General features: G+C 36.8%; 1 protein-coding gene across 3 annotated transcripts in view; it reads right to left on the bottom strand.

Annotated features, from left to right (window-relative positions):
* Nucleotides 1–1,363: 1,363 nt before the first annotated feature.
* Nucleotides 1,364–13,571, bottom strand: part of NOL10 (nucleolar protein 10) — a 50,730-nt gene continuing 38,522 nt past the window's right edge. For all 3 annotated transcript variants that reach the window (XM_062489698.1, XM_062489700.1, XM_062489699.1), the window contains 4 exons: nt 12,171–12,344; nt 11,545–11,792; nt 6,268–6,370; nt 1,364–2,811 (listed from right to left, as the gene is read on the bottom strand). In XM_062489698.1, the coding sequence (XP_062345682.1) occupies nt 2,692–2,811; nt 6,268–6,370; nt 11,545–11,792; nt 12,171–12,344 (645 nt within the window). In that variant the 3' untranslated portion in view covers nt 1,364–2,691. The remainder of the gene's footprint in view (nt 2,812–6,267; nt 6,371–11,544; nt 11,793–12,170; nt 12,345–13,571) is intronic.

Raw genomic sequence — 13,571 nt, 5'->3', positions numbered from 1 at the left:
ACCCAGGCTGACACTTAAAAAATGCCTGCTTTGGTTGCATGATGAAGTTAATTAATTTGCAATGATGTTGCAGTAATACGCCAGCTTCTACTGAAACTTCCAATCTTCCCCAGAGAGCTGTTCAAGAGGAACTTTAACCTGCTGTTAATCTGCTTAACCAATCCCAACAATCTAAGCATGCTTCATGCCAGCTCCCTATGCAGACAGTGATGTGGATTGTGAACTGGCTGAATGGCAGACCCCAGAGAGGCATCATCAGTGGCACAGGGTCCAGTTGAAGGCTGTCACTGTCGTGTCCCCTAAGGGTCAATATTGTTTGACTTATTCATCAATGACCTGGATGAAGGGACAGAAGCCTCTTCAGCAAGTTCCCTGATGACACAAAGCTGTGAGGAGTGGCCAATACCCCAGAGGGCCATGCAGCCCTTCAGAAAGACCCCAACAGGTTGGAGAGAGGGGCAGAGAGGAACAGTTTCAAATTTAACAAAGGCAAATGCAGGGCTCTGTACCTGGGGAGGAATAACCCTGGGCACCAGCACAGACTGGGGCTGACTTGCTGGGATGCAGCTCTGCAGAGAAGGACCTGGGGGTGCTGGTGGACAATAAGCTGTCCATGAGCTGCCAGAAGGCCAGTGGTGTCCTGGGGTGCATTAGGAAGAGCACTGCCAGCAGGTCGAATGAGGCGTTTTGAAGGGTATCCCAACTTTCTTTGTAGTGAAATAAACAGCACTCATTTTAAGCTGAAAGTCAACCATTTCAAATTCAATGCATTACCACCCTGTAGATTAACCATGTTTAGTTTTTACTGCTCTTGACAGCCCACAAAACCATTGCTGAAATACAGCTGCCTTCAACCATAAATGCAGCTCTAGATCAAATATAATAGAATTCAGGCCCACCATGAGAAGGAGCAAACTCTGCCAAATTCCTGCTCTTACACTGCCAACTCTCCATTCAGTCCTCAACTCTCCCTGTATCAACCACGATGGAGGCCAGTTTCCACTGTTAACCTTCCTACATTCCTACAGCCCCATGTATGATGTGAGCACACTGGAACTGCACACAGTTTCTAAGAGAAAACATAATGCTCCAGGGGGAAGATGTTGCACTAGTACATATTTTAACTTGCATTTGGATTTCAAAATCTTGAATGTCAAAGGACAACACTACAAAAAGAGGGACATACCCCAAAGCAACCACAACTGCACTCACATTTTCTCAGTGCCTAAGAAGTAATAATGGTACTTACAGCATAGGTGAGACTCGCATTGGAAAACTGAATAGTTCTGGGCTAAATGAAAAGCATGAGAAGCTTATGGACAATGCAGAAATTTCATAGCTAGAGGTAAAAAAATAGGTATTGAGAGACTCATCCTTTAGTTGAATGCAAGTGCAGAGGTGATGACTACAATGAAAGTTTTTAAAGATAAAAATATCATGTGAAAGGGCCTTTTTAAACTAAAGACAGCAATATAATTAAAATCAGAAGGAATTAAAGCACATAAAATAAAGTCAGGGAGGAAAAAAACCACCCACGTGGCTTGTTTTTCTATCATCTAACAACAAAACAAAACAAAAACAAAAAAATCAGGCTATGAGAAATCAAGGCCTTTACTGAAGTAATTGCAAAGATTCTACAAATACTGTCCAAGGGACCTGACCAGATTAATACCTCTCTGTTTTATAAAGCAAAACACTTAAGATCCTATGAATGTGTTAAAAAGATTAACAGTGACAGGGAGATTCATTGATTCTTATTGGATCCAAAGTTCAGGTTTTATCTAGGAAAAAGGCAAATTATAAAGGCTTTTAAAAAGCAATAAAAAGGTTCATTTAGGATCAAAGGTAAAAATTAATTTATTTGTTAAATAGTGACCTACTTAGGTTCAAGGGTTTTTTAACTTATTTAACTAAACTCTTTTTTTGAAGCATAGGAGACTGCTGGCATGGCCTTAAAGTGCTTGTTATATGAACATATACCACTTAATCTATGTTGAACCATGGCTGGCTTTCCAAAACAGAAACACTGGGTTTTGTATTTACAAAATCTAAGTTAACAGGACTACCACTCTGAGCTTCCCCTTTGTACACTGGGTTGGCTAGAGAGGTTTCCTTATGGAGTGACTCAGAGGAACCCAAATCAGGCATTCTCAATTGTCCTCCTGACAACCATTTGTACCACTTGCTACTAAAGGCAACCCCAGACTATAAAGCCAAAGTCAGTTTTTGAAAAACACAATTGTGTGTCATCCTTCAAGAACCAGAAAAATGTGTTGTGCCCTTATAAAGATAAGCTTTTAGACAAAATAACTTACCCTTGATCTTATATCTAAGCAGTCACAAAGACTTCAGGAACTAAAACTCACAGCTCTTAGTTAAATAAAAGACAGGCAGCCTTGTTGTATACATAAAGTCTTATATAGAAAACCTGTAACAAAGTGTTACATAATAACCAGTTGCTGGTGATTTCTGAACAAATGCAGTTCACAATGGACCATATTTATAATGTCCTTTGGTCAGTACTTTAACTTTCACAAACTTTTCATTAATTAACACAAGGTTTAAGAAGTTCTGGTTTCATGTTCACCAACGAATCAAAATTCAAATCCATTGGTACTGTGTCCCAATTTGAAAAAGTCCCTTTTTCAAAAGAAAAATGAGGTAAAAAGTTTCTTAAAAAAATAACAGAAATCAATGGAATAGTCGTCCTCTTCCACGTCTGCTCTTGAGATGACTGGCAGAGCGCCGAAGAGTTTTCCTCTCTTGACGATGTCGTTTCTCAGCTTCCTGCTGTTTCCTTTGCTGTTCTGACTGGAATATTAAAACAAAAATAGACTCAGGTTCCTGTAAATTTACACATCACCTCATTGTCCCAGTACCAATATATCAAGACAGAATTCCATTATGCAAATCTGAAAATGCTACCATTAATTGCCCCATGCTATCATGTGTCAGACTGTAACTTAGGCATTATCATTCCAAGTCTTTCAGAGTAAATGTTTAACATAAAGATATCAAAAAACAATGAATAATGTATTTTAGATTAAAAAAGCATGCTTAACAATACACTCCAGAATTTATGCCTAAATACCTTAAGAATATCCCAATTTGTGGCTACTTAGTATGTACTTTCATTAACTAGTGTTTTCAAGTTTAATCACAGAATCACAGAACAGAATAAAGTGAGTAGGAAGGGACCCACAGGTATCACTGAATCCAACCCCTAGCACTACAGGAGTCTCTCTGGCCACAATCACACTGTGTGTGCAAGAGTATTGTCCAAACGTTTGTTGGAATTTGTCAGGCTTAATATTCCACAATTTAATTTTAACAAGACAGAACAATTAGTTAAATCTGCTGAACATACATGTTTCCTAAAATGTGTTCTTATGAATTCTTGAAAGTGTTTGATATGCTGTATGCAATTCTAGAAAGACTTTCTACATGAAAGTAATTCTAAATGTCTGCTCCTATGCTCTATTAATGTTTCTTCTCTAAATCAAAAAACATGTGGGAAGATGTTTTGATGTACCGTATAGATGAAATGGCTCTTACAGACACTAACTACTATTTTCTATGGAAGACTAAATCTTGTCTTTAAACTAAGCATAAACTGTAACTAGCAGACTTGAACTAGCCAAGCTCAGGCAACTGTCCATGTCAAAAAGTATTCAAGCAATTTGAGCAAGTTCAAGCAGCCCAGGATAACTGCACTGAGAGTGTGACAGTATTACCACTGTGGATGAAGCTGCATCCCCACTGCATCTCACTCTGTACCAAGAGCATTCGTGTCAGTTTGTCCCCCCCATTCACAAACTGTTTAAGCTGAGCTAGAGGTTTGCTTGTATGGACAGCATTTTGGTTGAGGTGAGATACAAACCAATTCACCAAATATAGCAATCAGCCCATACTGGTTATCAAGGCAGAAAAAGCTACTGGTCTTTAGACTTTGATGAAACTTATGAATTCCCACTTTCACTGCAAGTACAGCAACAAGAAATCCACTATTTGAAAATTCAGGGATCTTTTCTCTGTCTCTAGACCTCTTCTGAAAGAATCTTGATGAATCTTACTTAAGTTCATATTGACAGCTACTCATAGTGTACTGAAACTGAATGACCTTGATCTGCACTAGAAGTTTTAAGGTTTGGGGTTTTAAAATGTCTTCTATACTGTACTAGTAGTATAAGTACTTTGGTATTTTAGAAATCCTGCTATTTTGTTAGATCTGTTTGCTATGATAAAGCATATTGAAACTGAAAAATAAGCAGCCACACTGCAGGAAACATATTCAAATTCTCTGAAAACTAAACTGTGAAATATCAATGACAAACTGTTTCATCACTGCATCTGTCAGTGGTAGCTAGGCACCAGGAGGCTGCCAACATACCAAACCTGCAGGAGCAAGTCCAGCCTCAGTTCCACTGACTTAGGAGCTGAAGTGACAACAACCCTACAAAAGGACAATTCCCTCCCCTACGAAATTTTTCCACCAACTCCTAACTACACCTGCTCTCTAAGGAAATGACACCACAGAACAGAAGCTGATGTTTCCAGTGACACTAAAATCCCTTTTTTGCTTATCAACTCCAACTCTTCATCCTCTGAAAAGAAGTGCCGCCAAGACTGCACAGTGTGACTTCCTCCTAGCTTTCCCTGATTCATTCCTTGGGACTTCAGAAGATATATACAGAGTCTGTTAATTTGAGAGAAGACTTGGAAGTCTTACTTTGTTGCTCCCTTGACTGAAGAAAATATCCTCCACTGCACATGCATTATTTTTCTTTAAATTAGATTTAAAAAAACGTTTTAATGCAGATGACTACAGTGTACACATTTCAATAAAGCAGTATGAATAAATAGCGAGGAAAAGAAAATCCATAAATGTTAGAAGCACCATAATTAAAGAAAACCCTCAAAGCTGTATCTTATCTGGTGGAATCAAGTAAAATTGGCACTCCAAACCACTGCTGTGTCTGTCTTCTTCCTGCAAGGTCCGTCTAGCTTACTACCAAATCTTTGACAGTAAAAATTGACAGTTTAGTGTGCACCACCAACTGCAAGAAACCTTGTGGCTTTGCACTTTTTAAGTTAAAGCTACTGTAAAAAAGACTGTGCTTTGAAGCCCTGAAAAGCCCATATAATAACCTACAAGATACCATCAGTTACTGAGCTGGCAAAATCACCAGAAAGGTTACCCTACATGGCACTGCAGAGGAATTTGCAACTTAACTCCACAGTCACCACATTTGAAGTTCCAGGAATATAGGAATAAAAACAGATTAAAAAGGACATCTGCAAACAGATAATAATCAGTAAAGTAAGGTAGAAGCAGTCAATAAATCTGTGGGGTTTTTTTAATCCAGGCATATTCAACATGACAATTAAATAACTATTTAGCCATTTTTGTGACTGTTTTACCAGTGAGAACAGTATTTGACCAGTGGTAAGGAGAAATGTATTATAGGAAAGATGTTTATCTGAGGAAAACCAATTTTAACTAAAATAAATTTTGTCAGGTCAAGTATCAATTCATATGGGTATTCTGCTTTTAAACTGAATCCTCTCTTCCGTTCTAAAGCAATTTTCTAGTAAAAAAATCCCTTAGTGTACTGCAGCAGTAGCAGATGCACATAGGCATTTATTTAACTGTCCCCAGACTATAAAGCAATCACCTGTATGCAATCTGCAAAATTTTTCAGAATGGAAAATGAAAACCCTTGGGGGAAAGGTAAATAGGAAGCAGTCAACTACACCCTCCATACAGAATTTGACAACCAGTATAGGACAAGAGCTCATTCCTGTGACCTGTGTTCCATAAGGTCAATAACACGGGTGGTTTGGAGCTCTGCTTCTATCATGCCGTGACCACTCAACACACTAAACCAAGAGAAAGCCTAAATTACAGCACCCTGAACTGTATTTGGATCTGCAGACTGAGATCTGATCAGTGCTAGCATTGAAGTCAGGCACAGCCACAAGCTTCTGGTGGCACCTCTGCAAATAACTATTACAAGATGCAAGCCATTATTTTCCACCAGAACATAAGACTTTATGAGTGTTGCCTGAGTTATACGGGATAAACACAGAGTACTACCGGAGGCTTTCATTCTCTTGGCAAGAACCTGAAGAGTTGGCAGCTCATAAAGAAATGAAGAGGGACATTTGCTTGACGGTTTTAAGTTCCTGTTCTTTCATGCAAAAACTAAAGTTACTTGTGCATTATCTTAAAAATTATATATATATATATATATATATAAAACTCACCTTCTTTAATTTGAATGTTGCCTGTTTGCTGCCTACTGTGGTATCAGACACATTGAGTGTGCCAAGTTTTTCTTCAAGCTTTAAACGATCTTCAAGAGATTTCCTGCAGAGAAAAACTAACATTAGTCCCTATTTTTGGCATCTTTTGCTATAAAAGTTGATAATGCAGTCAAAACTAATCCCAATATCTCTGAAAACCTGAAATGTCATAACTAAAAAAATAAACATTAAGGAAACAAAAAGATAAATTCAAATCATTCCCTCCAGATACTGCTTTCAGTAGAAACACTTTTAAAATTTATTTAAAGTTCATTGTTTTTGCTGCTGAAAAAGTAACATGATTCTAATTGAGAAAGAAACCACACCCTTCTACTGCTATAGTTTTCTATGAAATGTCAAAAAAAGTTGGTGACATTAAACTCCACAAATAGAAGAAGTAAGGTTAGTTGTATTCCGTTTCCTCGAAATCTTGTAATTTCTGAATTGGAAATCCTTTGATGGCAGGAAGTAAGCTGGACTATACACAGGAATGAATCTCTGAACGAATCACTTCACTACTTAATCCAAACACAAATGCCTGTTTGGTCACTGTGCCCACAACAGTCTAAGTAGTTTTCTGAATAAAAGAACAATATAAACAAGAGAATGTGATAAAGACAGACCCTGAGCCCAGACAGGAACTCCACAGAAGCATATGCCTTCAAGCAGAGAGCTTATCAGCGAGTTTCTGTAAGCAAACTGGTGTAGAGCCTGTCCCTCAGGCACCAAACTCCAATTCCTGGGAAGATGGGGTAGGTGGTGTGATCAAAACTGACACTGGTTTGAGCTCCTTCACTGGAAGTTAATGCCCTGCAAAAGCAAGACACATGGACGTGCCCCAGCTGCTCCAGGTTGTGAGCTGCTGTTTCATATGATGGTAGCTGACCAGTTAAAGTGGGCTGTAAACTGCAACAGCTGAGGAGCCTCCAGCTCAGGGGGAGGCAGGCAGGCAGGGACAGGGCTGGCTTCAGCCAGCCTCCCTAAAGGCACCTATAAGTCCTAACATGGCTCATCCTTCTCCTACAATGTAGGTCCTATGAGTTAAGTAGCACCCTCTGAAAATGGGACATGGCTTGTACACCAAACTCACACTGCAAGTGCTTAGAAAACATTCTCCTAACTGTAAAAACAATTAGTTTTTGCAATTTGAGATGGTATTAGTGCCTCATTAGCTCTCTCTGAAGAGGGTCAAGAGACATTTTCTGTACAATTTTAGAAGTGGAAAATAAATCATCATGAAAACAGAGATGATATATATAAAAAGTAGCAGCCACCAAAGTCAATGGCATTTACTGTGCATGAAGAAATCATGGCTGTGGCCTATGCATGAAGTGTCTGAAGTCCACTGAATTTTGGTTAATGAGCCATTTTATGTAACAAAGACTTTTCAGATTAACAATGAAAAAATTACTGTCAAGAACTACTTTATTTCTCATGACTAGGTACTTTGATTGTATTTTTTTCTGTAGTATATTTTTCATTGAGTACATGTAAAAACTTGTTCCATCTGTGTGAATCGGAAAGACAAGCTAAGCCTTAGAGCTAACTGTGGCAGAAGATCAGTCACCAACATTGTGGTGGGATTTCTACATTCAAGTGAAGTCCCATTTTTCTCCCCTTTGAAAGTGAACTGGAGAAATATGGCTACTACCCAGCAATTATTTAGCATGACTGCCTAGGCACTGCTTCAGTCAGGAGAAAAATTAAAATTAGTAGATACTAGCAACATGCTGTGGGGGTGTAATGTTACTGAAAAAAACACAGGCACGGCTCTATTTATCTGAAAATGTGAACACCTCAAGTGACAGTGAATTGTGCATACTGGTACACAAACAACAGCTGTTTTTTTCTGGTTTTTTTTTTGATGGGTTTTTTTTTTACATCTTTCTCAACAAATTAATTCAAGGGATACATTCACAGCGTTATGAGAAGCAAATTCCCCTGCCCTAATGTAAAAACCAAACAACAAAATTACCCATGCAATTTTTCTTCCTCATTATAAGACGACAGTTTTTCAGGACTTTTCCTGCTGCAAAACAGGAATACTTCTTCAGCAATACTAACTAAGTTTCTGTTGGCTTTCTTTTCCACTTCTGAAGAGACATACCTTAACTGTCATAGTTTTTATAAAATATGACTACTACAATTTTTGATTTTGACATATTTTAACTTCAGTAACATACTCTTTAAAGGGACATCAAATAAATCAAAAGAACTCTTAGCACACAGATAAAAATACTTTCCTTTTATGGTTTCCTTTCAAGTTACTAGGTAGGAAACTTATGTCATAGGGAAAGAAAGCAAGGATTTACAGGTTCGTTGTGCAAATGTAAGAGTACAAAAGGGGAAAATTAAACCTAGATGGATTTGAGACAGGGTGTTTTATAGAACCAAATTTTGCAGCTTTTCTGCACAGAGAAATATGTAGACTGTTGATCTAGGAAGAAATATATAGTATGCACCACTGCTTTAAAAGTTGGGCTTGGAGCCGTGCTGAGTCAGGAACATGTCAAAAGAAACACCCAGTTTTATATAAGTCATAAACTGTTTCCTCAGGTAGAACATTATATGATTAGAGAAAAAAAGAACATCTAGCCATTAAATGCATAGTGAAGGTATTAAGGTACTTAATTATATTGGTCACAGACCATCATTCCATAACTTGGATATATCAAATCAAAGACAAACATGCCAGCCTCACCAGATTGTACATGCCACTACAGTCTTTCCAGTTTTCAGTATGCTACTTGAATTAATTACTTTTATTCTGACTACTTATCACTGAATAAGACCAGCACAAAACATATTTATTTTCTTCATAAAATTCTAATATGTAAAAATGCTAACTTAACCAAACAAGCTAGCTCACAACACAGGCTAAATGATTATGACTACAAAATCATATCAGATATGCATTATATGAAAAGATACCAGCTGTTGATTTTTAAATTTTTTCTAAGAATTTGAGGCACACCAAACTCTATGCTGAGAACAATGCTTGGAGGAACACAAAGTGATCAGCGAGTATAGAGCTAATTGCTTAAACAAAACTAAAAAAACCCATGTAAGTCAATTCAATGACAGCAACTCAGAAAACAAAGGAAGTGATGCTACCACATTCATTTTTTTGGTCATCCTATTCTGTCCTCAAATTGCTCTCCTTTTTATTTTTTTACATTTTACATGATATCCTATCTGTGCATCTACCAGAGAGGGTATCTAGCAGCAAATCTTAAGACAGATTCTCCTTTCTTTACAAGAACTCTGTTAAAAGTCTTTGGATGGTTTATGTCATCACACATTTTGATCTACAGGACAGGTCTCTGGTATTTACTTTTGCTCTGGGGTGAAGAAATTATTTTTCTCCCTTAAATCTAGATGAAAGAATTTACTTCATCCTGTGTCAAACTGGATTATTTTTTTCTAAATGCTTTGCATCCTTACAACTGTCTTGGCTTATTTACTTGAATTTGCGCACTGTTGTTCACATTTAAGCCTTCCATGTTTTGAACAAAATGAAATCTTTACTCTTCAAATTAAGTGTCCCTGAGAATTTGCTTTAGAACTTAGCAGCTGAATTTGCACAACAGTATATGAGTAGGCTGCAGCTATATAGCCTTTTAATGAAATATTTCACTTGCACTAGGAATACAGTGTCATTTGACCAGTGTTTCAAGCTCCTTCCAAGTTACAGGTAATATGACTATAAACCTATTCACAATGTAAAAAAAAATAAAAAATAGCCTATAATACTTTGTCAGAGCATCCAGAGTAGACTTTCTCCTGACAAAGAAGAAAAACTGACAAAAAGTTGCTTCCTCTTCTAGCATAAAATAAAAAGAATTATACTCAGAAGGAATATAATTGAAATATCTAAGGAAATTTAAAGTTCAGAATAAGTGGGTATATTCAATAAAGAGAACAAAGAAAAATCCCTGTGTGACATTACTTGTTGATAAAAAACAGCTAACGAAAACATGGCAATTAGTTCTGCTGAACTGCTATAAATCCTTATTTATAAAATACCACTATTTCTATTAAAAGAGGTCTTAAAGGTACAACATGGAACTCATAAACCATCTGACTACCATAGGGACACTGTCTTGCTAATACTTAAAATCCATTCATCGATCATTCTAGCTAAAAAGCTGAATTTTATCAAGCGTGTTCAAGAATGTTTCTTTATGTATCTCCTGAAAATTTCCATCATAAAACAACTAGATTGTAGAGTAGTCATTAGTGACATAATGGAACAGCCCCATTATATTATTCACTTTCTTTTCTTTGACAGTATAATTTCATTCTAAATAAAACCAAAATGTTTATTATGAGATCCATCTAGCCCAACAAACCATTTCCAACATTAGTCAAAATTCTGCTCTGCCCCAGCTGTGCTGGAAGAACTTTGATGCTACTGTCTTGAAAGGTTTAACGAGTGTCTGTGCTCCAAACAATAAAATGCTATTAAATCTCATCTTCTGAAGGGCTCAACTCACCTCTGGAAAAAACTAAATCAATGAGATCTGCAGCCATTGAGCACCTCAAAGCCAAGTAGTCCTCTTCTTGTTAGTTTGACATGCTTATCCATGTACCCATTATTTCAGATGATCATCAATTTAAGGAAACGAAAAAACTGAACCAAACCAAACAAACCACACTTAAAAAACACCCTCCTAGCCTGGTACTTTGTATTGCAAAAAGAAAATCAGAAATACTAAGTCCTGACATTATTAGAACAGTATATATTTTGAAAATTTCTAGATGCCATAAAAACACCCACATGAAACAATTTTTCTTTTACCATGTTGATACATCTTGATCTTATTCCCAAAACAGTGACTACTCATGTAGCATTCTAAATCCTTTTAGATAGTCAGATGGAAAACATCCAGCCTGTTAACCTCACACTGACATTGGTGGAGAAATATAGCCAGTCTCACAAGAGATCACTGTTACCTGCAAGAACAGCACTTCACCAACACTGAGTAATGGATCCCCCAATCTGACTCATCAGTATCTTACTAATTTCATTTGTGTTGTCTCTCTGTCCTACTTGTGTATCTGTTTATCTATAAAACAAAGCTTTCAACGACTATGTCACTTTAAGTTATACCCCTGGATCACCAAATGTGGCTTTACTAGCAAGTGCTTCCAAGCCAAAACATTGTGGGCCTGCACTGTAGGGAAATACTTAAGTTCGTCCACCCCCACCTATTAAAATAGGAACATTAGTCTTACTTCATTAATTTCTGCTTTTTGGCAGAGTCTTTGAAGCTTCTGAATTCCTCTCCTTCTTTAATCTCAAAAAACTGAGGTTTTAGTAATGTTTGCTGATCCTCCTTGAGCCTTTCCTGCCGCTTTAGTTTTTCCTCTTGGCGTAAAAGCTTGCGCTGTTTCCTGACCTCTTCAACCCAGCCTTTTTCATCATCTGAACTCTCAGAACTTTCTGCATCACTTGCTTTTCCTTCTGGTTCTTCCTCCTCTTCCTGCAGACAAAAATAGTATAAAATAAGAAATCATCAACTAATTTTCTTTCCAAATCATTCCTGCAATCAGATTATATGACTGCTTTTACACAGATACAGCTGAAGAGAACTACAATTTTTGGACAAAAGCAGTAACAGCAAACGAAGCTGAAAATACATTACAAGGTTGTTATCATCTATGTATTTTATGTTTTTCAAACCTGTATTTGTGCAAAAACAGTATTATATCAAAACAGTCAACATTATAAATTACACTTAATTTATGTAGTTAATAAGACATTCTTACATTGCCTCCATCCTTCTGGAGTGAAAAGTCTGAAGCTTGAAACAGAGGAAAAAAAAATGGAGTTTTCTTAATCCAAATGGAAAATGTTTTACCTGTCCCTGTGCTTCCAGTTCTTCTAAGATCTTTAGCTTCCTCTTTCTTTTCTCACTTATTTTAGAAACAAGTGGGTTAAGTAGCCTAAATTCTTCACTCTGCTCATCCACCTGGAAATCTGGATTCTCAAACATGACCTTAAAACGATCATCTTTTAGGAGACTGGGAAGATTCTGGAACAGAAGCAAAGCATGAGCAAGTTAGACAATTCTGAAACACATTAACAAAATAAGTAACACTTTTTCTTAATTAAACTAAATTAATAACCAGCATATGAAAGGCCAGTTGCTTTAGCCTTCCAGGTCAAATAAAAATCAAGATTTATGCTTATTGTATTTTTACAAAGATTATTTTAAGCTACCTGTAAGCAAGAGGTTTTTTAATGCACAGTACAGACAGTTTAAATACACAATTACTAATATTTTCAAATAAATGTTTCTCATCCATCCAGCCAGCTAGTCTGGAGACATGTTGATATCTACTGACTAATCAGCAGTACCTCCAAGGCAAATATACTGCCTGATGGGGATGTGTCTACAACATGTAAAACAAATTATAAGGGTACATGTCTTTACGCAATGCTACTATTATTTTACTGTAAATACTTCAGAGGAAATGTTATACATATTGTAACACTTTTTCTTCACTACTTTCATATACAGAATGAAAAAGGCAGTTTAATTCATGTCAAAGTAAAATGAACTCAGTGTAAATTATGCTACTGGTGAATTCAGAACAATTCAAGCTACTAATTCATCTTATGAGAAGACCAGTTATTGTCATTTTAAAATCATTGCATACATAGCTTTTTATTAGAAAATGCTTATTTTTTAACATTTTTCAACTTTTACCAGAACATTAATCCCACTACTGCATTAGGTTTTCATTGTTACTGAAGAAAAGGAGGGTAGAACTAAGGATACAGAAAACAAGAAGAGTAAATTTCAAGAACAGAAACAGTGCAAATGAGTAACTTTAAAGCACAGCCAAAAATTAAATTCCAAACTCTAAAATAAACTGCTTGTCACAGGACTCTAATACTGTTTCAGAAAAATAACCTGAATGTACATTTTTACATACTCTATTTAGTCCACTTAGTAACACAATCTCCATGTACTCCAAGACAATCAGTCCCCAGCTACTGACCTCCTTCATTGTAAAACTTGCTTAAGTTTGCATTTAAGTTTCACCACCACCTATCTTTTTAGTAGTAGTTCATACTTCCTACTAACCTTAACAGACAAGATTTCATTATTTATCACATGCAGCTGGTGTCTGCCTCTCACAAATGCTATACTCCTGTGAGAATGAGCACCTATGAAGTGCCACCTATAAAAAGCCTCCCCTCCCATTAGATATTAAGCATTTACCCATTTCTTCAATTCAAACTCCTCTTAGCA

This window comes from Cinclus cinclus, chromosome 3 (genome assembly GCF_963662255.1).
Source record: "Cinclus cinclus chromosome 3, bCinCin1.1, whole genome shotgun sequence".
In the NCBI taxonomy this organism is placed as follows: Eukaryota; Metazoa; Chordata; class Aves; order Passeriformes; family Cinclidae; genus Cinclus; species Cinclus cinclus.
Note: the sequence above shows the minus strand (reverse complement) of the source record. Positions and strands in the feature narration are given on the sequence as shown.